This window comes from Notolepis coatsorum (assembly GCF_963971535.1).
Source record: "Notolepis coatsorum genome assembly, chromosome: 1".
Taxonomy (NCBI): Eukaryota; Metazoa; Chordata; class Actinopteri; order Aulopiformes; family Paralepididae; genus Notolepis; species Notolepis coatsorum.
In genome coordinates this window covers 127,743,149-127,767,643 of record NC_140165.1, presented here as the reverse complement: position 1 = coordinate 127,767,643, position 24,495 = coordinate 127,743,149, and the positions used below count along the sequence as shown (strand labels likewise).

At 43.5% G+C, this 24,495-nt stretch overlaps 1 protein-coding gene across 3 annotated transcripts; it reads left to right on the top strand.

Moving 5' to 3' along the window:
* On the top strand, positions 1-24,211 carry rassf2a (Ras association domain family member 2a). Of its 3 annotated transcripts, XM_084320293.1 has the most exons (12): positions 1-219; positions 2,610-2,731; positions 5,785-5,805; positions 8,016-8,089; positions 9,444-9,519; positions 9,874-10,025; positions 16,491-16,594; positions 17,094-17,236; positions 17,468-17,621; positions 17,758-17,879; positions 21,251-21,348; positions 21,519-24,211. In XM_084320293.1, the coding sequence occupies exons 4-12, from the start codon at positions 8,037-8,039 to the stop codon at positions 21,586-21,588; spliced, it is 972 nt and encodes a 323-aa protein (XP_084176419.1). In that variant the 5' UTR covers positions 1-219; positions 2,610-2,731; positions 5,785-5,805; positions 8,016-8,036; the 3' UTR covers positions 21,589-24,211. The 3 variants fall into 3 exon arrangements, with proteins under 3 accessions (XP_084176419.1, XP_084176418.1, XP_084176420.1); XM_084320292.1 differs by lacking the exon at positions 2,610-2,731; XM_084320294.1 differs by lacking the exons at positions 2,610-2,731; positions 5,785-5,805.
* Positions 24,212-24,495: the final 284 nt, after the last annotated feature.

Sequence of the window (24,495 nt, the reverse complement as noted above, 5' to 3'; positions counted from 1 at the left end):
GGCACGCACGGCACGCACACCAGCTCCCGGTGCGCCGCCGACCAGTGATTATTGTTTCCAACGTAGACGAGACGACGAATTGACGGAGTTGTACGGTTCGGGCAACGACTCGGGTGAGAAACGTGGGAGAAGAAGAACCCAAGGAGCCCAGTTTTGTGGTCGGGACTCAGGAGGAACATCTCAAAACTCGGCAGGAATCTGAGACACCAGAGCGGCATCGTAAGTAGCCTGTTATTCGTGAGACTCTGCCATGCAGTCTGAGTCGATGCGATCTGAAAGAGAATAACAGCCTACTATTTTGAAATTGCGTGCCTCACCAAAAGAGATTGCATGACGGGGTGCAGGTTGATAGACTGTTAAATAATACGGTATATATATATATATGCTGGAAAGAAGATGAATCTTTAAGTTAACCGTAGGAGGCTATTTAATAGGCAATGCCAATATGCATAATGTTGTTTAAAACATGGCCTCTATAGTATACAGCGTATTTGGTTCATATATGTTAAGAAATACTCTTAACATCATGGCTTGGCTAAATCACAACATTATGTGGACATATTTATTGGATCTCATCTCTGTATCTGTCTCACGTACAACAAAACCCCGTGTCTCTGACCAGATTGCATAACTACAGGCATTAGATACTTGTGATTCTCCTCAGCAGCACACCAGGCTGACTGGACAGAAGTAGCGCTCTGGGACTGACCCCCTCTTAAGTTCAATGCTCGACTACCACGCAAAGGGGCATATTATACTTTCCACACTCCAAAGTCGTGAGAGAATTCATAATGCATTGCCCTTTACTTTTATTTGATGATTAATAAGACGTGCCGCCAGCTGGGGAGTGAGATAGAGTTTCAGCGTGACGTGGAGTTACTGCATGTAATGGGGAGCCAAAGTAAAACAAACCCAATGTCAGTGGCGGCCGGTGGGTTTTCGCCACTAGGGGCGCTATACCAAATATTTTGTACAGTACAGTACCACGCAACACTCGTGATTCGACTCACGCTCACGGCAATGAATCGGCTCTTATGAACGAGTCGCTCAGCTGTTACTACAACAACACACAACCAGTCAAATAAAGTATAGTCTAGACTCTAATTCACAACTTGAAACACAATATATAAATAGAAAAGTTAGAAACAAAACTCGCCCGTCTACAAACACAGGCAGATCTCTCCCTCTCTCCTTCTCTCTCTCACACACAGCGCGACGTGGAATCGATTCGTTACACAATCAGACCTATTATATACCAAGAATAACTTCAGTATGAGTACAGGGCTGTACACATATTTTGCATATTGTTAAACGAGCCAAGGCTAGCTATTAAACTATCGATATGAATCGAAAATCTGGGACCCTGATGTAAACAAGACAAACGTCTTTCTCTGGTCTGCATCCCCTTAACGTATTGAGCCGTACTGTATTGTACCCATTCTGCAATCTGTTAATAAAGTTCTCATTCATTCATTCAAACATAGACGATCTCTCTGTCTCTCGGATCAATCAAATCAAATAATTAACACATGTATGTTGTCATTTTAAACAACTCACCATTCATTCATTATGCATCAGCAGCATCAGAGAGCATTTTAGTAGTTACATTTTCAACAAGATTGCTGCTATTTAAACACTTCATGGAAACGGGGTAACGTTAACCTTATGTCGACTGTAGTATTGTATGACCTCGACATAACGTTTAAACGTTAACGTTGCTCCGTTCCATGCATCCAAGTGGCCAGCTAAGCTAACGGAGCTAACAGCTAGCAGTAGCTGTAACGTTATGCGGCATCAGTAGACAACGTATCATGTATTAAACTAGAGTTAAGATCGCTAATCTACCTTGTTGTTGGCTTGTTGATAAAGTATATCCACTCCATGGCATTGTCCATCCAGCCTGTGTTGATGTCCATCCATTGTCCATCCACACTGCCTCCATAATATAGCTTGTTGTTAGTTAGCCAAGAGCTGTGTCTTTGTCCATTTTCGCCTCGAACAGCCTGCAAACTACCTGGCGTTCTATCGCCATGCTCTAAGACAAACTCTAACCTTAACCAACTTTGAAAGAGTGCCTAAGCTCAGTGTAGTAACAGTTGCTGTTGTTGTTGACGAGTCGAGTACTGAGTTGCATTAGTCTAACCAACCCGAGAAATGCGGCAATGGAAAAAAACTGGCATCGCGTCGGCCAATCAGAGAGCGTCTCCGCGAAATGCGGCTATGGAAAATTCTTCACGGAAGTTCACGCTTGCTGCCTAGACCGCTTCAAATCGCGCTCGGATTCCAACATAATAGTCATATTTCAACGCACAACGCCGTATGCACTGATTGGCTGTGACGGAGACAGCGATCAAACTGTGACGCGCAGTCAGAGCGTTATCGCTTCTTGCCCGGGCGAGAAATACGAAAAAATAAAAAAAAACGTCACTTCCTGCCCATGAAAACGGTGTTTTTTTTATTTAGATAATAACGTTATATTGTGCATTGGAAATACAAACATACTTAAAATGAGTAAATATTATTCATTTTAAACATGTTTATATTATTTATAGGGCTATAAAACAAAAAACAAAAAAGTTTTTTTTTTTTCTTCTTCTCTCATTTAACAGGTGGGTCGGCGCCCTAGCGCCACCAGTGGCGAGCCGCCACTGCCCAATGTGTGTGGACTCTGGTGAACCTAGAGAAAACACGCACAAAGGATCTCTGGCACTACTATTCCTGACCTCATATGGTGGACCTCACATATTTTTGGGGTTGCTGCTACAAACAATAGTAATAGAGCTAAGACAAGAGGGGGGGGGGGGGGTAGCTAGTGGGGAAGGTTTGATGGTATTCACCCTTTTTTTGCCAAAGGAATTCACAGAGCACAGACGCAGGGCAAGAGGCCAGAAAACAAATATGCATGTGTCTGAATGAGAGAGACAGAAGGGGGGGTGGAGAGAAGGCAGGAAGTTGTGGTCATGAGTTTTAGTAGCATATGGTGGGTGTCTTCCAGTCTTTTTAATAGCATGGCGGATGGTTTTATGGATGGTTTAATACCATGGTGGATGGCTTCCAGTCTTTCACAAGGGAAGGAGAGCAAAGGCAAAAGGAGAGGGGGACATGGGACACATGGGAACTCGAAGACAGCAGAGGGGCCACTAATGAAAAAAGCAATCGGATAATGAATAAATAGAATTAGATGTGCAAGCGATAACGGGAGATGCAAAGAAAGAAGAAAACGGCATCACTTAAAGCCAGACACACGGAATGTGAGGGAGGTGGTTCGATTGGTTGTGGTCGTTATAATGAGACAGCAGAGAGTCAAGGGGATAACTGCATCTATATTTAGATCCATGTCTAGAACACAGAACTGAGGCCGGTTATGCGTTGTTGTTGTTGTTGTTGTTGGGTCAGGTTTGGGTTAGACCCAGTCTGACTCTGTTTTGACGTGCTGCTGCAGTTCAAACCAAACACTATTTGTCCTAAAGAGCAGATACAGTTCCACAGACTGGTTACAGTTCAAGAAGCTCTCTGTGACCTCAGTCCTCAATAGAGACATTTGTGCTTTTACGACGCAGCACAACCTTTTGAAGCCTTTTAGATTCTCATGTCATATCGTTCCTTCCTTGTTTGGGAACATTCTGTTTTCCAATTGTAACTTAAAGGGGAACTATCTTATAAATTGCCTTTTTGAGTGTTTAGCATTGTTTCCTAGCTATGTGAACTTATATTAATATGATCTATGTCTCAAAATTCTCATATTGGCGCATTCTTCCAATTCTCCTCTCACAATATTCACCCTCACTGAACTGAGTCGTTTGAAAATGTGCCTATATGTGATGTCATATAGTCACCGCTGCATGTTAATGTTCAGGCGAAGACGACGCTGCGCAGTGGTTTAGGAGCCCAGGCTCAAAACGGCTCGAGATCTTGAGGTAGAAAAATGCTGTTTTTGAGGACTTGATTAGAAATACAAAACAATGAATAAAAAAAATATATATATTACAGAGGTGTTCCATAGACTCACAGGAATTGTGTAAAAGTGCCCAAATAGTGAAAGAAATAGTAAAATAGTTCCCCTTTAATTGACCTCAAATATGAGCTTTTGTTGTGACCAGCTGGACAATTCCATTGTCTCATTTTGACAGCAGGCCACAGGTTGGTCTCACACCACTAGCTAAGCCATTAACCAGTCTTCCAGTACCTCTGCCCTTGACTATGCTATTAAAGACTTGACGAGGCCTAATATAGGTGCTGAAATATTAATCAAGCTGAACATTGGCCCAGGCTGATTGGCGTTTAATATTTCATACAATCACCACAACACATTTGGGTCTGTATATGGGTCAAAAATGTATTGCTAGGGGTAGTCGATACCTTTTTTAGTGTTGCCTCATCCCATATATTATCAGACGTTTTGGGCAACTGTGTTTACAGCATATTATTTACAATAGAGCTGCACGCACTATTGAGTATACTTGATTATCTCCACCAGGCAGCATGCCTGGGAGGAGATTATGCATTGGGATACGTGTGTGTGTATCTATCCGGAGCTAATTTCGCCAACTACAAGCCCTCCATGGATGAAACTTGCCACATAGGCTGACAGCAGGCCACGGATGTGAATGCTGGAATATACTTTCACATCAGTCAAACAAGTATTTAAATTTAATACATTTCCACCATTGTCCATTGAAATACATATTCAGGAAAAGTTGCACTACACAGGTTCTCTGCTCAGAGCCTCCCCGAATCAGCTCTCTGGCCCCTGTTTACAACATGGAAATGTGAGGCGGCTGGGTAGCGCAGCGGACTAAGCGCCTGCCTACCACCGCAGAGACACTGGGATCGAATCCAGCTGTCAGCGGTACCTCCGGCTTGGTCGGTCGTCCATACTAACACAATTGGCAGTGTTAGCGGGTGGGAAGCCGGTGGGGTGTGTGTCCTGGTCGTTGTAAACAGCGACTCCTACAGGTCGGTCGGGGCGCCTGTTCAGCAGGGAAGGGAGTCCTCGCTGTCGGGTGAAAAGAAGCGGTTGGTTGACTCCACATGTATCGGAGGAAGCGTGTGGTAGTCTTCACCCTCCCAGGCCGACGGTAGGGGGTAAGTGCGCAACGACCAGGAAGGGAATTGGCATAACGACTAACATTGGGATGGGAGAAAAAGTATAAAAAATTAAATAAAAATGGAAATGTGAACCTATCATTGTTGATATACCTAGGCATTGAAATATTTATGAATTAATTTCCATCATTGTCCATTGAAATAACCCATGCCTCCTTTCATATCTCATGAACCGTTTGTAGTAGAGACTTATGGGAGGTATCAATGACCTTAAAGCCAGAAGAGCTCCCAAGGCCTAAGTACATACACAATAATGACAGGGGAAATGTCTGTCTAGCTTACATGCTGTATGAGGCATTCATTCCTCCAATTATTCACAACCGCCAGAGAGGTCTATGCGTGATACTTCATCCGTGTCTTTGAATTGAGGAAGTGTCACTTTGTGAAGTGTATCGTCAGTTTCCTGTGTGACTGAGTCGGTAAAGGAGGAAGAGGTTAGCGGAAGGGGAGCACTTCCTTTAACGCCCCACGCTCTCCCTCTGTCTCTCTCTGTTACCTCTGCTCCTCGGATGGAAAGGTTTTGTAATCTAATAGAACCTCGGAGATCTGTGGATTATACAGCTGTTCAGACCAGAGGAAACAAACAAAGTCTGATTCTCTCTTGTTGCTGCTTCTCTCTGTTTTTCTTCACCCGTCTCTCCCCACATCTGCTGCTCCCTCGGTCTGGTGGCTGTCCAGGGTCACAAAGCCTTCAGCACGGTAAGCTGTCCAACAGCCTTGTAACAAACACACACACACAACAAACATGCTTTTTAATACCATGCACATGTGGGGGCTATTATAGTGGCTCAGGAGGTAGAGCAGTCGCCTGGTAATCCGGAGGTTCCCGGTTCGATTCCCGCTCCTCCCGGGCAGCGTGTCGAGGTGTCCTTGAGCAAGACACGTAACCCCTAATTGCTCCCGATGCGCAGGTCGGCACCTTGCATGGTCGCCTCCGCCGTCGGTGTGTGAATGTGTGAGTGAATGGGTAAAATGTGGGGAACAAATTGTAAAGCACTTTGGATAAAAGCGCTATATAAAAATGCAGCCATTTACCATTTACATTCAGTAGATTTCTATTGCTCATTTACAAACATTTATCCCTTGCCTTCTGTTGCCAGCAATCATAGCACGTTTTAAAAGTGAGCATAATAGCATAGATGTCCCCAGTGTAATTATGAAGTGGTGTCAAAGGAGTGCTTTTGACATTTTTAATTTCAGTTGATTATTTCTCTTCACTTGACACTCGTCTCGCCGGAGGAAAATGTTGACATGTTTTTTTGTCGTTCAGTTTCCCAGAAATGGCACGTTAGCTTTATTAGCAAGGAATGCTAATAAAGCTAACGAGTCAAGTTAAGTCAAGATCAGTAAACGACTGAAATAAAAAAATGTCAAAGTGCTCCTTTTCAAGAGGGCACGCTCCTAATGAATGGAGTTCCACAACGTTCCTTTGTGTATGTGTGGTGGTGGCGCACATGGAACTGTGAGCCCTGGCAGATAGATGTTTAAGCAGCTGAAATGATTTGGTCCAGCAGGTGGCCTGTGTGCCCCTTGCACCTGTTCCTCTCTCCAGTTGCTTGTGTGTGGCATAGATATATATATGTCTATGTGTGGTACCCTGTTCTATGGACACACACACACACACACACACACACGCACGCACCCCTTCAACTGGGAAGGAAGGAAGTCCTCTGAGGGTGATGGCTGAGTGCCATTTTAAACGTGTGTGTGCCCTTAAATGGGAATATTTAAATATGTAGATATTATTTGATTGCTGGATTCAAATAAAGCATGGATTACATTCTGTGTGTATGTGTGCGTGCATGCGTCTGTCAATGTGTGCTCATGGCTGCCTGCATGTGTGTGTGGGAGTGGGTGGGTGCCAGGGAGGAGGAAGTGTAGCGAAGAAGAGGAAGAGTGTGAATAGCAGCTGCCTTCTTCCCTCTCACAGTCAATGGGCCCTATTATAGGAGGGAGGAGAGAGAGGAGGGAGGGTAGCATGAGGGAGACTTGAACTACCAAGAGACTAGTTGTTCTTATATTAGTCCATCAGTTGATCGGTCTGTTCTGCCACACAGAGTGAGTGAGTCGTTGACAAAATACTAGATACTACTGTATGATCTGTGGTTTGCTGCCTGGGGCCCTGGGCACACCCTCCTCCTCCTCCTCCTCCTCCTCCAGTCACTCTTTCTTTATTTTCTCTTCTACAGCATTGTCTAAAAGCTACGACTGGGTGACAGGAAAAACATGTATATTGCAATATTCAGAAGAGCTTTCATGATATAATGCAGGATATTGCATGTTAGGGGGCGACAGTGGCTCAGGAGGTAGAACGGGCGCCCGGTGATCGGAAGGTTTCCCGGTTAGATTCCCGCTCCTCCTGGACAGTGTGTTGAAGTGTCCTTGAGCAAGACACTTAATCCCTAATTGCTCCCAATGAGCAGGTTGACACCTTGCATGGTCGCCTCCGCCGTCGGTGTGTGAATGTGTGAGTGAACGGGTAAAATGTGAGGAACAAATTGTAAAGCGATTTGGATAAAAGCGTCATTTACCATTTACATGGCTGCCTGTAACCTTTTCAAAAGAAAATGCCTCATTTCTGTGGAGTGGTAGTAGAGTAGCATGATATTATTGTTCTACTGTGAGAGGATCCAGAAATAAAACACCAAATGATTATGTTTTTGTTGATATATTTTCCACATTGCAACCGTTGTTTGCAGTTTTGTCCCGGCTCTGAATATCGTGATATTTATTTTTTCCGATATCGCCCAGCGGCCGCTACTCCACTCGTCCCGGCCTCCTGAAGTCTCTCTGTGGTGGTGATACTACATATTGCCTCTCGCTCGCTCTCTGGTCACGAGGAGTCACGAGACTCGATCAGGAGCATGAGAACTCATCCCCCTCTCTGTTGACTCTTTGTCTTCTTCCAGCTCCTCTCATGCTGACTGAGGATGGATGACACGCAGGACGGGGTTCAGATTGGAGAGAACAAGTTCATCAGCAAGTAAGGATTACATGCATACAGTACTATACTCGCACACGCATGTATACACATAGCTCATGTAGTTCAATGAGTAGAGCAGGGCACTGGCACTGCCAGGCCGGGTTTAGGGGTTCTCACTGGGGCCGGCACCCACGCTAAAACATTTACTATGCACTATTGTAAGTAGGTGCTTTGGATAGGTACTTTTGCCCCCCCCCCCCCCCCCTCTCTCTCTCTCTTTCTATTTCTCATTCTCTTTCTCTCTGTCTCACTCTCTCTGTCTCACACACACATTGTCATTAGGGATGCAACAATACAGTCTGCTCACAGTTCAATACGTACCTCGGTTTTTTTGGGTCACGGTTTCGGTTTGGTTTGGTTTGGTTTCCATTTTGTGTGTAAGGAGAAAGAAATGCTACTATTTATGCCAGTTGCTCTTCAATGCCTTTTGTGCGTTGTTTCATAGAGGATCGGGAATTACTCGGTGTGGATTGAGCGTTTCTATTAGGCGACGAAAACCCACATTCTCTAACCGCCGAAAATGGCTGCAAATATTTGCAATGAACTGCACTGTTCTTCTGAACCGGTAGGATAGGCTTGTTGGAAGGCATCAGCGAGACGACTGTTCTTTCACTGACAGTGTTCTTACCAGTTTGACTGTCCCGCTTCCAGACAGTGATATTGCTGGGTGGTGACTTCATTTCTTCTTTTTTTTTTATCAAATGTTTTTTTATTTTAAACTTTCACAAAACAAAAAACACAGCATCAACAATATCAACAACACACCAGCAATAATAATAATAATGATAAACTATAATAAATAATAAATCTGTGTTATATATAAATCTAAGCTAATAATACTAAATAAAAAAAAACTGGTAAAAATAAAGACATCACAAACAACACAGAAGACATTCGACACTAGACAGACAGACAGACAGACATTCCTCCCCCCCCATCCCTAGACCGCCGGACTCCCCAGGACCGACACCCCACCCCTACTCCGCCACTACATGGAGTTCTTGACCAACTCTATCCCCGCTTGTCTAGGTGGTGACTTCATATTGAAGTGTTTCCAATGACATAGGCGACATGTGTGAAGCGATGCCTGCAGGCGACACGTGTGAAGTGATGCCTGCAGATGTACATCTTTCTGTTAACTGTTTTCGTTCCCCCGTTCAACGCTAAAACCGAAATGTCTCCAAACGGCTGCCTCTCAACTCCGCTCGCCATGTTCAAGTAACATGCAATGTTATTGCAAAACCGAAAAATGCCGCAATTCACAAGTGCGTATTGAACTGTGGATGTACCGTACAGTACAAGCAGTATTTCTCCTCATCAGATCTGCTCAGTAACACAACATCTCTGTCTCCAGGGTAACCGTCCTCTCGCATCTTAAGACATACAACCTCTACTATGAAGGACAAAATCTGCAGCTACGGCACAGAGAGGTGTGTATTTGTGTGTGTCTGTGTGTGCCTTTTGAAAGACAGGCTGTCTTTCAAAAGGCATTGTTTTTTGTTTTTTTTGCTGTCTGAAAGCGTTTTCCTCCCATTCCATTGAAGTGTTTATGCCTCCTTTCTTTATTTCTGCTCCAGTCCCTCCTTCATTCTCTTGTATCCGGGCCTCGTCTTCTCTTGCCCTCTCTCTCATTTGCAGCTTAATATACCCCCTACTGCCTCTTTAATAATTCACCCTGCCCTAAAGGGGTAATAACTCTCCACTGTGTGTGTGTGTTGTGTGTTGTGTGTGTGTCATTGTGTCTGTCTGTATTGTATTGATCATGGCTCCTTTTTCCCCAACAGGAAGAGGGGGAGCTGATCGTCGAGGGGTTGCTGAATATCTCCTGGGGCCTGCGTAGACCAATCAGGCTTCAGATGCAGGATGACCACGAGCGAATCCGGCCGCCACCCTCGTCTACATCCTGGCACTCTGGCTGTGCCCTGGACAGTCAGGGGTAAGAAGGAGATGACTGCAGTGACACCTCAATTGACCACATTCACACAGAGGCCATTTTGCTCTTTTGTCACAGATCTGATTGGGTTCCTTTCCACCCTGTTCCCAAGGTGGACCGGTGAGGCAAGGAATGGTCAAGATTGGCAACCGTGATCATTCATTTCATTTAATCTTTTTGTGTTCATTTTCATAATAATTATTGCATCTTGCATATTGAATCATTGAACATTGCCTAAGAAAAGACCAAAACCAACAATGCCTTTCTTCTACTAATAAATATAGTCTGTCCAGCCAACACCAGATTATAGCTCATATCCAGAAGTGATAGAACTCTGTTGTCCAAAACCCACTAAGTCACAGAGCCAGACTGTTAGATCAGTGTGATGAATATATCGTAGTTTTTCCCAAAATTACTTCATGAAGTGACATTGATCACCTCCAGTCTGCCTGAACCGGAACTACTTCCGAGACAATCACGGTCACTTCATGAAGTAGTTCCAGGGGGGGAAAACTACATAAACTATGTGTTTAGCGCAACAATGAATTATACTGACCAAAACCAACAGTATTGCTCTGTGACTTGTCTTAATGGTTTTTGGACAACAATGGAGTTCTATGACTTCTGGATATGAGCTATAGGGAGGTGTAGTGTGACGTCACTTTAGTTTCCCGTGCGGTCCACCCGTATTGGGATTTATCATTGGGAAAATGTATTATCAGCTATTGTAATAATTCTGCCTCATGAACATTGGCAAGCTTTCCATTTTTGCACAAAATTAGTTCCCTTCTATCACTAACATTATTGTTTAAGCATTTTTGGTTGAAATAAAATGTGTTATAAGGTTGTTTAAATTGTCCTTTAAAAAATAAATACACTTACCAGTACAACACCTGTCATTCAGTGCTGTCGCCTAATACACATCACGGCCATTGACAGTTGCGCTGATACCGAGCTAACTAGTTATCAGTGAAATCTAAAATACTTAATGTTAGTTAACATTATCTGATCTGATTTTTTTTGCAGCCTGGGGTTAATGTAAATGTAAATAGCGTATTTGTGTACATAGCATTGCTAACATGTTGCATTAAGCTAACGTTAACTTTACCCATAGATAATGTTACCTAGCTAAATGTACTAGACGTTAGCAATGTCTACTGTCGTGTCCATAAGTTCCCTGGCAGCATACTTTGTTGGTGAGGACTAAAGTATACAAATAGTTTCTGGAACGAGTAAAATGTGCAGGTCCTGTGGTTACACTCTGGGGCAAAGCACTGCACCATGCCGTATAGCTAGCTAGCTACTAACATTACGTAAAAAACAATAACGTTATGAACTATATACACTATGTACAACGAAACAATGATTTATATTCGTATTTACAGTGATTTAATATGCAGCGAATTAACGTTACACGATTTTAATTATAAATACAAATATGGTAATGTTGTGGCTTTTAAAAATGGTGGTTGGTTTTAGAAATAGATGGTTATGATCGCCAGAGCACTAGGGCCTAAAAGAAATAATGGTTTGTTTCCGGTTGCCGACGGACCCTGCCGATTTAGGTGCGACCAATATATTTTATGAGTTAAAAAGAAATAATAATAATAAATAATTTTTTTTTTTTTTTTTTTTAATAAAGTTTCATAGAAATCTTAGTCAAACCTTTAGTATTATGGATATTAAACATGCTGGCAGAGTACATGCATCCATGTTGTTGTGAACATTTTAATTAAATAAAGAAATTCCCTATCCAAAATAAAAAAATAAAATAAAATAAATTCCCTACCTACCCATGGCCTTAACTGACAACCAACAGGAAACAAAAAATAATTTTTGTTATGCCTAGTGTTGGGTGAAACAGATACTAGCCAGTAGCCACAGATTCAGCATCAGTTATTTTCCCATTCTACGAAATGTTAACTCATTCAGCGCCATAGGCTGTCCCCATCTCTGCCGCTTCAGGCCAGCTTAAAATTGTCATTTTCGCGGTGTTTCACGATGTTTGCAGAGCTGTGTGTGTGTTCTGTATTATAGCTGTGGAGACAATGGTGTGGCTCATTTGACAGACACTACTTGTAGTCCAACATGGAAAAAAATAGTTTGTTTCTACAAACTGTAGTTTGTAGTTTATTACACGCTAAACATTGCGCATTTCCAAGATAATCCAGTCTTTTTCCATAGAACGTGAGATAAAACGTGTTATATGCAATAAACCCAAACCGTTTTGGTTGATCCCCTGAAACCCCAAATACTCCCAAATCAAAGGTATATACCATGTACACATGTACCTTCACAAAATCATCAAGGGGGGGGGGTCGTTTTAACTCAACTGTAATCGTGGGGCGCCCTTGTGGCGCACCACGTTAGTGCATCGCACACCTACGCGCAGGGCCGCCTGTGAGAAATGCGAGGCCCTGTGCGAGATTTAAACGCGTGTTTGTGTGTTAGAGAGAGAGAGCATGTCTGTGTGTCGTGTGTGTGTGTTAGAGAGAGAGCATGTATGAGAGAGAGATAAGCAAAGATGAGCCCCTAAAGGATATTCAACTTTTAATGGAGGAACAAAACAGAAGGAAAAGATAACTTCACAAAGGCAACATGAATATACATAGATCCAAAAGGACAAAGATCAACACTTAAATCCAAAGAGAAGAGGGTCTATACCAGAGAAAACAAAGTAGCAAGGAGCCAATGGCCGACATCAGCTAAATAGGCTAACTGCAAATAGAGTAGCCAGGTACTGACACCAGGCCACACACAGCTTTGGCCAACGCTACCCAAGCTACACAAACGACCAAGACAATTCACACACAGCACATGTCGTATCTCCAAATGTTGTGAAGTAACATATGTTTTGCCTGGAAAAAAACATCGTTATTAACAAAACATTCGGGAGGGGAAGGAAGGAAGAGTGGGGTAATGTCCAATGGACATCTTACCTGCACCAAGGAACGCAGGGCGAAAGGCCGCAACACAGGTCTCCACGTTGACGAAAGGCCTCTCGCTGGCGGGACAAAAAGAAGCTATGGCCGGAGCCTTGTCATGGTGCAGGCCCGACTACATCTTCTGTCAAAGATGATGTCGTAGTCAGAGTGCCAGGGCCCCCTGCTATTCTCACGGCTAATGTCAATGGTCGTAGCACAAGCTAACAGCTAACTCTAGGCTAACTGATAGCATCAAACTAACGTTCCCAGCCGAGCGCAGCCGGCAGCTAACGTCGTAGCTAAACAGCTAACTGGCTAACAGTTAGCTCAACCCGGCTATCGCTAACCATTAGCTAACGCAGAAGCAAGCTATGCGGCTACCACTGAAAAACTGTACAACGTGAGAAAAGCAATACAGGCCAAGTTGGCCAACACTTCAGACAGCCGCTGTGTTTTCCTCTTCTCATACGAAGAGAGAAGGGAAAAAGAAGGCAATACACGTCCCACTACAGAGTGGTGTTTACCATAGCGGTGCCAGCAACAAGTCCCTCGCGAACTATAGCCGACTTGAGCATGGAGATATTCTCATAATGAAACACCAAGCTCACCTCCCTCGCACCAGGTGCTGACACCAGGCCACACACCGTTAGCTACTAGTACTACAACAGCTAGTCGGCCCGTTTGGCTCCCGAGAGAGAGAGAGAGAGAGAGAGATATCCACGGCGGGAATAGAATAGAGTGCATTAAAAACTCACCAAACGTCCAAGAGGATGGAGACAACCGCGTGGAGTTGACGAAGTTCATCTGCCGAACGACCATCCTCTTCATCTTGGCATAACAATGCTGCACGCGCTGTCTCTAGGTTAGCTAACGCTAGTTAGCCTTTAGCTAAGCTAGCTACTAGCCGACATCATCATGGCTATCCCGACTGAACCACACGTTAGCACTCGATATTATAACGTAGCTAAAGCTAACTAGCTGTCCCTGTCTTTAGCCGGGATGGCTAGCCTGACTGAACTGTCTAACATGCAACAACTTTCATCTTCAGTCCATCTGCCGAACGATGTCCTCTTCATCTTGGCTGGCATAACCTCCAATGCTGCACGCGCGAAATAGTCAGACGCTAGTGATGGGTCGGTCATGAGCGACTCGTTCATAAGAGCCGATTCATTGCCGTGAGCGTGAGTCGAATCGCTCACGTCTGGCAATGAGTCGGTTCACGCCCCCCCCCCCCCCCCCCCCCCCCGGCACGCACACAGACACACACAATGAACTCAACAGACGCTACCTTACCTGTAACCCCTCCCCTCATTGAAACCAATTCTGCTGCCTGCAGAGCCTCAGAGCTGCCTGCAGAGCCTCAGAGCCAGGAACAAGTCAGACACATTCTACAAACGTGTCTAATGTGAAATATATAAGCATATAAGCAAAACTAGATTTTAGGTCTGTGATGAAAAAGGGCCTCGCGGGAAGGGGGGCCTCGCAATTTTTTTTATTATTTATTTTTTATTTTTTTGTGCGAGGCCCCCCTTCCCGCGAGGCCCTGTGCGACCGCACTGCTCGCACACCCCCTGAGGCGGCCCTGCCTACGCGGCCGTCCCGGGTTCGCTTCCCGCTCCCGGTGACATTTGTCGCATGTCTTCCCCGCCTCTTATACCGTTCATTCTCTCCTCATCTGTCGGTCATGTCTGACCATGAAAAATCAATACATGCTAAATTATTTTTTTTTTAAATAAAAAACTGTAATTGTGTTTGTCGAGCATGTTTTACGTCCGGTAAAACACAAAACTGTGATCGTTAGAAAAACATGTTTCAGGTTCGGTAAAATAGACTATACCTTACCTTAGCCAGAAAAAGAATAATTCCAAGTGATCGCATCACCATTGCGATTACCAGTGTGTCTATACACGTTTCGATGGGAAAATACGCCTCGGCAACGGAATTTCAAGGAGATTGTTGTGAATCTCTGTTCAAACAGGAGGAGGAGCCCTTACCAAAAAAAAGGAAAACGTGTATCAACACCAAGCCATTCCAGTTCAAAGGTAGGCGATACTGCCACCTGGTGATATTTGATCGGCAATTCCAACGTGGGCAAACGGGCCAGGGACGGCTAGAATGATCCGGATGATGATTTAGAACGGGGATCAGAGGGAAAATATCAAAGGATCTAAAAACGTATTATTACGTGTTTGGCGCTCAAGCGTTGGCGAGGAAACACGTATTATTACGTGTTTGGCGCTGAATGAGTTAAGGTTATGATCTGTAAGGGAAATCTGATCCTAGGTCTGCGGCTAAAGCCAGGAGTCTACGCTGTGGTGACGTCAGTCAGCAGCAAAGTGAAGTGTAGTTCCTCAGTGAACGAAAACGCAAACATTGTTATTTTGCTACTTTTACGATTAATTGCAAATTGTTTCATGTTGAGCTATAGATTGTGGATGAATACACACAGAAAGGTACACCATGCCAATGTTCATGCTTTATTTGTTTTAAATGAGATTATTTAGAAATGTGTCCATTGGAAATACATTGCAATTTCAAGTGAGGTGGACCTTGCAGGAAACAACAATTACGTAACCACTACACCTCCCTATAATCTGCTGGATGGAGACTGCACTTTTAATTTAGGCTTGGATTTGGCTTGAGGATTGCCAGTCATTAGGCTTGGAGCCCCACTTTCAGCTCTCTGACCACATTGATCAGCCGAAGCTGTTAGTGGTCCTAAACTAATGGTACAAATAGACATTCCATTGGCTTCTGACTTTCAGTGCTGATGTGTTTGATCTGACTTGTTGGGGTTAAAATGACCTAAATCTAGCTTGCCAGTGCATATTCCCCTGTCTCCCCCAAGTTTGTTCATATTTGATCTAACTTGAAACATGCATTCACACATCAAGCAAGGAATGTGAATCACTACCCACTTTCAAAAACACTCTCAAAGAACACCTACGGGAGACTGCAATTCGAAACTGGCCCCTACAAATGTCTTAACCCAGTTGTACAGCAAATTACCAAGTATTGAGCTGTACTGTACTGTACCCATTCTACAATCTGTTAATAAACTTTTCAATCAATCAATCAATCAAGCACTCCTTCCCTACTTGATGTTTGTATTATTATATATAGTCTGGTAAGAAAGATGAACAAGAACACCTTTGTAAAACTCTGTAATGGAGTAGTAGGTGGCTGTTTCAATGCTAGTGCATGAAGATTCAGCAGGAGAAGATGATCACAGTACTGTGAGCGTTTTAAAAGTGCTGCAAGTCTACAACCTCTGAAGAGAGGAGGGACTGGGAGACCCATGTTACTGACCAAACACTATATCAATGATGGCTGTCGGAATGTAGAGCTATTTAACACTTATTTTAACAAAAAAATACCACTTAGAGCTCCTTTAACTCTGATGATGATAGTAATACTAATACTAATGGCAGTACTACTACTAATAATTGTTGTTGTCATTGTTGGGCTATACCCCTAATGCACCATCCTTCCCCCTCTCTTTCCCCTGTGCTCTCCTTTTGCTCCTTGCATGTTCCACCAATAGAACAGAGGGACAACAGCAGTCCCAGCAGAACCCGCCTACAGTGGAAGTGACGCCACCTACTGACCAAGCCGTGACCGACGACGACGACGACGACGACACAGAGGGTGTGTAGGAACCGCTCATCAGGAACAACCCTGTGTTCTGCATGGCTGTTGTTTACTTAAAAGATACCTCTCTAGTTGACAGCATCAGCAAAGTGATCGTTACCTCACAGCATCCGTGGTTGTAGCGGTAGCTGCTCCAAACTATTTTAATATCACCGGTTGTGTCCAGGTGATTAGACGTAATCGCAAAGCTGTGTGTATTAATGACACACACACACACTTGGACTTCTTCATTCTTATATATTGACCATCAAATTGTCCTGGTACTAGCTGGCCTAAAATCAGAATAGAATAGCTTTGAATTGGGACTAGTCAATAGAACATATTTGAATTAGAACTAGTCAAATATATTCCAATTCCAAACCACTAGTGAGCACCATGACATGGCTTAAAGCAGAGGTGGGACCTTGTGCCGGGTTTGTTTCATATTGTCTCTTATAGCGCAATAGTATAAATCATGTTTTATTTTGACCATTATTACTGGTTGCTGATTGCACAGAGGATTACGAGAGCACTGCCCAGCTCCTGAGGACAAAGAGTGATGCTGGGGTTCTAAGGCGTGGCCAGCGACGGTCACCTAGCGACCAACGGAGAATCCGCAGACATCGCTTCTCCATCAACGGACACTTCTACAACCATAAGGTGGTACCACACGCACACGCAAACAGACACACACACACACACACACACATACACACATACACATACATATACTTATTGACCTCACCTATCTCAAACCTCGCCTTTTTTCTTGATCCTCCAATCACAACGGTTGAGACACAGACTGTGGAGGGTCGAGATAAGAGGGCGAGGTTTGAGATGGGTCCATTTCAGTATGATAGTAAGTATTTGTCTCTTCTCCATCTCTCTCAGACTGCAGTGTTCACTCCCGCCTATGGTTCAGTGACCAATGTTCGTATCAACAGCTGTATGACCACACCTCAGGTGCTACGAGTCCTCCTCAACAAGTTTAAGATTGAAAACAGCCCAGACGACTTTGCCCTCTACCTCGTACACACAAGTGGAGGTGAGTGTGAATTGGTGGAAGCGTTTGTTTGTGTGTACAATGTTCACGTGTCTGTATTGAATCTGTATGTGTGTATTAATATGTCTGTGTGTTTTCTGTGGATTCAAATAAAATATTTAATGTGTGCGTGTTTCAGAGCGCATGAAGCTGAAGCGCAGCGACTACCCCCTGGTGCTGAGGGTGGTGCAGGGTCCATGTGAGCAGGTCTGCAGGGTGTTCCTCATGGAGCAGGACTTAGGAGAGGAGGTCACCTATGATGTAAGGTCATAGAGCCGGGGTCCTCCTGCCTTTTCCCACCCCAACATTTCAATATTGTGCGATCGTGTTGTGCCAGTGTTTATCCCTTTCACTACCACACCACCAAATGGTTAACCCTTTCACTGCCACACGACAAAGGGTTAACCCTTTCACTGCCACACTGCAGAAGGTTAACCCTTTCACTACCACACTACAGACAGTTAGGCCTGGGGGGTACTGTAGATACCATGTACATCTCTTGGTCAATGACGACTCATGGGCTAGAAGTGTAGATCTGAGTCTTTTGTGCAGCACAATAGCTTTTGGATGCAGTTTTTCAACTCTGAATAATATTATTGCAGTCATTTTGGTTTTCGAGATACCAACAGCTATATTTGTTTATGGGATTGTTTATTTGGATTCTCTTAACTCGAAGGATGGTACTATCCATATTACATTTATATTCAGTGTTGTCATGCTATATCTGGAAGTGGGGGAGCGCACTTACTGACTATGATTATAGAGTGTACTGTCGACCTACATTTGGTTTCTCGTTTGAAAATACAAAGACTGGTTGGAGCTCAACCATGTAACGTTAATCTACATACAGTATAAGGGCAGCTCCAGCCAGGGTTTCATCTGGAAAGTCTCAATCAGTAATTATGTCTCTCGATTCCTGCTGAAACACACACTTGTTTACAAGCTTCCATTGCCTTCTTATTTGCGAGATGCTCATCTGCACGAGACGGACTCATGCTCCACCCACATAAATGGGTATGTGTGGGGTGGAGTATAATAACCCCACTCAAATAAAAGCTGTGGAAGGATATTTCTGCCCTCTTTCGTAAGAGAGTGTGCCATGCTAGCCACAGAGTCACTGCCCCCCCCCCCCCCCCCCAGTGCCACTATCAAATGAGTCCTCCATTGCAGACCGTTTCAATGATTCAGAACAATAACACAATATGATGCATCATGCACTTTTCCTCCAAATAATCGTCCTTGTCTATATTACTACCTACGCTACTATACTAATATGTCTTTTGTACTATGCACTCAACACTGTAGCACCCATGTTTCAATACTGTTTGATGAACATTGTTACTCAGCTGAAAGAGTTGTACCTTTCCTGCTGACTTGTTGTACATGAACTTGTAAGTCGTCAGCTAAAAGACTACATTTAAAATGTAAATGCTTGACTTAAAGGGATAGATCAGATTTTTGGAACCCTAGTCCTATTTCCTACTTATCAGTGATGATGTTGATTGGTAGAGTCCTTTCTCATCGCAGGCCATGCTGTTCCTCATTAGCTCCGGCTAGTTAGCCACAAACCAATGCAAAGTCAATGGGGTCGAGCTCCTGTCTGTACAAGCTGGCTGAAGCTCACTGAAATCTACTTTGTGTGTGCACTGTGGAGTAGGCTTCACCAGAGAAATCAGAACTATCCATTTAAGCTGGTCCTTGTTGGAAACATCCAGTGGATGAAATGGGATGCTACAGATCCTGGAGTTTGTTGCCACTGTCTTGTTACATAATTTGACTGCAGCGATGCGAGTGTTGTTCTGGGTTGTTTCTTTAAGAATATTGCACACTCTGATTTTAGATAGTGAGTTTGTACCCGTCAGGAGGGAGCAACCTACTTCTGCACAGTGTAGTCCTAAAAGTAATTTAAACAGTTGTCAGTATACTCAAATCTTAGTATTGTACTCAAGGGTTTAGTACTATATCAGCTGATCATCAGCCGTTTCTGTCTTTAAATGTTGTGGACCAGATGTTTGGAGCTTCAGTGTTGCAAAATACCATTATACCCATTAGGGCTGACCCCTATTAGTCGATTAGTCGACTAATCGGTCGAAAGGAGCCGTAGTCGACTGCCAACCTCTTAGTCGAATACACACACACACAAAAAATATTATAATTTTTTATTTTATTTTTTTATATCATTCTTTCCAAAAGAAAAGAGGCCTAGACGCGTGGCTAACGCTAATGGCACGCATACCAGAGGCTAACTGCCTACGAAAACAGGCACAGAGGCACTGAAAGAGGATTTCACCCATCTAATGAACACACTAGACTAGACAAATATCAAGATGTATCCATCAGTGGACCAATTGCATGCTTTTGCAGAGGACAAGAAGCCTTCAGTCGACTCCTTCAGACATTAAGCACCCCCCACAGCCCAAATGGAATGATAAAAAAAATATATATATATAAGTTTCTTTTTTTTTTAGTCAACTAACACGTTGGATGCCAACGACACTATAAGTCGTTAGTTCATGCCGCCAGTTGAGTGCCGCCAACGACATATAGCATTTGTTTGTCGTATTTTTTTTTATTGGCGATTTGAATTCATATTTCATCAATCACGCTAGTGTTGCAGAGTCTCTCTGAGCTCAATTGGGAAGATACCGCCCCCTATCGTCTCTCCCTGTGTAACTGCACCCCATTAGTTTAGACTGATGAAGGGGGGGGGGGGGGCCAGTTTCCTCATTTTACTTTTCCGTCAAGCCAACTGAAGAGACCCAAGTTGATCGCCGGCCCGGAAAACGCGTGGAATATATATTTACAGTACCCAACGCTGAATCAATAAACGCGATCGATATTTGGAATGGCGATCAGGAATTGGAATAATCTTTTTGGATAACATCTGATCTGAGGTAAGGAATCTATTTTACCAGTCTTGGGGTAATCAGAGCTTTTTTCACAGATATATCAACATGTCCCATATGTGTGTGTGTGTCTGTGTGTGTGTCTGTGTGTGTGTGTGCTGATCAGGAAATGAGAGAATCGATATTTAAGCCCGCTTCTATAGCGTGCATAAGTACACATAATACTATCAATAATCTAGCGTTTATTTGAAAACGATTCATAAATAGGCCGAAAAATGACAGTTTTTGTGTATGCCAGAATATTCCAGTAAATGCCGTTTATCACGGAATCTATATATTTTCCTGAAAAACGAGGGCTTTTCAAAATGCTATAAAACGGAAATGAACCGATTTAAAAAAAAAAATTAAATAAAAAAAATCCGTTTCGACAATGTTGACTGCAAACAAGTCATTGATAAACGACGGGCAGATTTAGACACATAGCCATAATTTAAAACAGAGATTATGCGTTCACAACGCTATCATTGAAGTGGGTGGTGGCATTTAACCACGTTTTACCATGTTCACCAGTAGTAATCAAAGTGCTAATAGTCGACTAACGGCAAGTTTTGGCCAATCATAGTCGACTATCCAAATCCTTAGTCGGGGACAGCCCTAATACCCATTCATTACCCTCACAACATCTGTCCTTTGGTGTGATGTTTCCCTCCCTCCCACCAGGTGGCACAGTGTATCAACGTCACTGTTTTTTGTGCTTTGGTATGACGTTTCCCTCCCTCCCACCAGGTGGCGCAGTATATCAAATTTGAGATGCCAGTACTGCAGAGTTTCATCACCAAGCTGAAGGAGGAGGAGGACAGAGAGGTTCAGAAACTCAGGAGAAGGTACAATAACTGCTGCATCTACCTCATTACATTATCTCCTTTTATGCCTCGAGTCGGACACAACACGCGTAAATTGATTGAATATACCGGTAGATGTATCTCTGAATGCACACTAATTTGATGTTTCTCTCTCCATTTGTCTGCATGTACCTCATTTACCTTTATTCTAGGTACAACTTCCTGCGCTGTAAAATAGAGAAGCAGCTGCGCTCTCTTCCAGAAGGGACCACCTGTATGTAAACTACCCCATGGAAAGTATTCCTGGTACCAGCTCCCAACATACCACACCAACTCGTCAAAACAGTCCACATTGTCAACACCCCAACCTTCAACCAAACCCTCTAAATGAGATTGGCCAACGGTCATCAAACGAGGGTCACCTAACGAGATTCACCTAAGGAGGGTCATCTAATGAGGGTCACCTAACAATGGTCCCCTAATGAGGGTCACCTAAGGAGGGTCACCTAAGGAGAGTCATCTAATGAGGGTCACCTATTAACAATGGTCCCCTAACGAGGAGGCAATGATTATCCCCAGGCTTCGATGTGTTCCCGTCATGTGTATTTCTCCTGTCCTCGTGGTTCATTACAACTCATCACTGGCCATCCCACTGGTACCCAGAACAATCCAACCCAACCGACATGTCAACATGCCAACGGACCATACGGTAACACTGTATGTTGTAAATGTAAATTAAACGTGACCCTTCTCGGCAATAATCGTAATAATCATAGTGACATAACGACAAGTTAACGATAAGTTGTGAAAAACTCATTCCTCTGGCACTTTTCATACGGGGTCACCCCAGCACAAGTAAGCACAGTCTTTCTTTCTTTCTTTCTTTCTTTCTTTCTTTCTTTCTTTCTTTCTTTCTTTCTTTCTTTTATCTCCTCTCTCTCTCTCTCTCTCCCACACACAGGATAACCCCAGGACACTTAAGTACAGTCTTTCTTTCTTTCTCTCTCTCTCCCACACACACAGGATCCAGGACACTTAAGTACAGTCCAGGTTTCGTTCTCTCTCTATCTCTCTCCCCCTTTCTCCCTCACACACACTCACTCTTTCACCTAATTCTGTTACTCCGGGATAATCTAGTAAGCATACTGTACATATGTCTTATTCACCTATTTGGTTGTAAACTGATACTCTGCACTGACTATAGTGCCTGTTGTCACAAAGACATGTCGCAGGTGTAACAAGGTTGAAGCGTCCCAGTAGTCGCCCCTTGGTGTGACCTCACTCCTAAGTTAAATATCCCCACTTCGCTACGTGAATTGGCTCTTTTTCATGGGGCGGAGTGGCATGGTCTGTTCACAGCCAGTCAGAGCTGCCCAGAGTGAAGTGCCTGCCAGTGGCTAGTGACCCCCGGTTATACAGGCACACAACCTGTGAAGAACGTTCAAATGTTAAGAAACGCTGTGAAGCTTCAGCTTTGTAAAAAAAAAAATACTGCAGACTGTATACAGGGAAACATGGCCACGCTTGAGCAGCAGAATGGATGTCGGTGTGAGACCATAAAACCTTCTGAGTGGATGTCATAATGTCCTATGGTGCAACGTCCACCTGGTGTTTTCCAAACTGCCTAGAGAATGTTGCGATTTGGACGCTTTGCACCATATGGGAGAGGTGATGACCTCCATCTGTACGCACCCGTTTTATTGTTTGTTCCTAAATCGTTTAGTTACATAGCACAACTGGTACGTTTAGTGTGAGGTTTGTGGACTATTCTTTCCTTTTTCACCTGATAAGTGACTTGTATCAAGCCCCGCCCTCTTTTCTTGATCCTCGAATCACAACTGTTGCTTCTGTCCGTGGAACCGGACTCGTAAATGATGCCGTAGATGGATCTTCATGATCGGTATAGGTTTAATAGTGAAACACATACAAACAAGGTACATTAATGAGCTTTGGTTGAGAGGAGTGTTCCCACTGGCCACCTGGGAGAACACTGAGGTGGAGAAGGAGAACCAGCTCTCCTGTGGATAGAGAAGGGTGGGGGTTTGGGGACATTGGCTCTCTAGGTTTGAGATTCAAGCTATTGTTCTAGTGAACAGACTCCTCCATACTTCCAAGAATCGAGAGGTTTATTTGTCACATACATACCAGGGCATACAGTGAAATGCGGGTGGTCATGCCCGCATTGATTGTGCAAAATACAATAATAAAATAGGCATAGAAAAAAAAAATAGATAAGACACAAGCTATGCATGGTAAAAAAAAAAGACATGCTAGGTTCCTGAGAAACTGGTTCTTATATACACTACTATGCACTATACAATTTACAATGTTAACTCTTAATGTGGTCCAAGGAAAGCAACAGTTGTGATAGGAGGATCACGAAAACAGCAGGGTTTGAGATGGGTCACTCAATTACCTCTGGGCCCACAACGGTTACTGTGGAGGTTAAAGTTGAATGTGAAATCCATAGAGAATGGATTGAAAAGCACACAGGAGGGGAGTCCCATAAGATTGTGAATTGTTAAGGTGATGATAGATGATGAGGGAATGATGAGTGGTTGTGTGTGTGTTTCAGACACAGCGCATTTTGCCTCTAATGTATGATACATTGCATATGTCTGCTTTTGTTTATGTATAAAGTGTGTTTCTTAAAAAAGTTCTGACATCATTGACCATACCTGTTGGGCCACTGTGCAGTGGGTTGAGGCACAGCGACTCTTGACTTGATGAAAGGTTAGTTTATGTGTAAGAAAGTGTCTGCAATACTGTGAGTCATGTTGTCATGTTTGCAGTGGCCCTGCTTATGTATTTTCCTTATATTTGAGCTTTTTTTTTGTATCGCTTTATTTGGGAAATAGGGCCAAATCAACAGCACATGCCACATTTAGAAAATTTTGCTTTTTAACAACGATGATTATAATTTAATAAAAGGTTATCTTGAGAAAAAATGTATTTCCCTCGTCCCTCTAATCTCACCTCACGCTCATCCGGGTCGCAGGGTTAAAGACATGATGCTGTTATGTAACGAGGCTTAAACGCTGTTGTGTCATTTCAAATGATATAATGCCACAATCTAATATTAGACAGATTTGCCTTTTGGTTTAAAGCCTCATTCAGTCAGTTTTGTGACAACTTTGTTTTGGGTAACTTCTAGGGATTTTAAATGCAGACAATGTAGAATCTGACCAG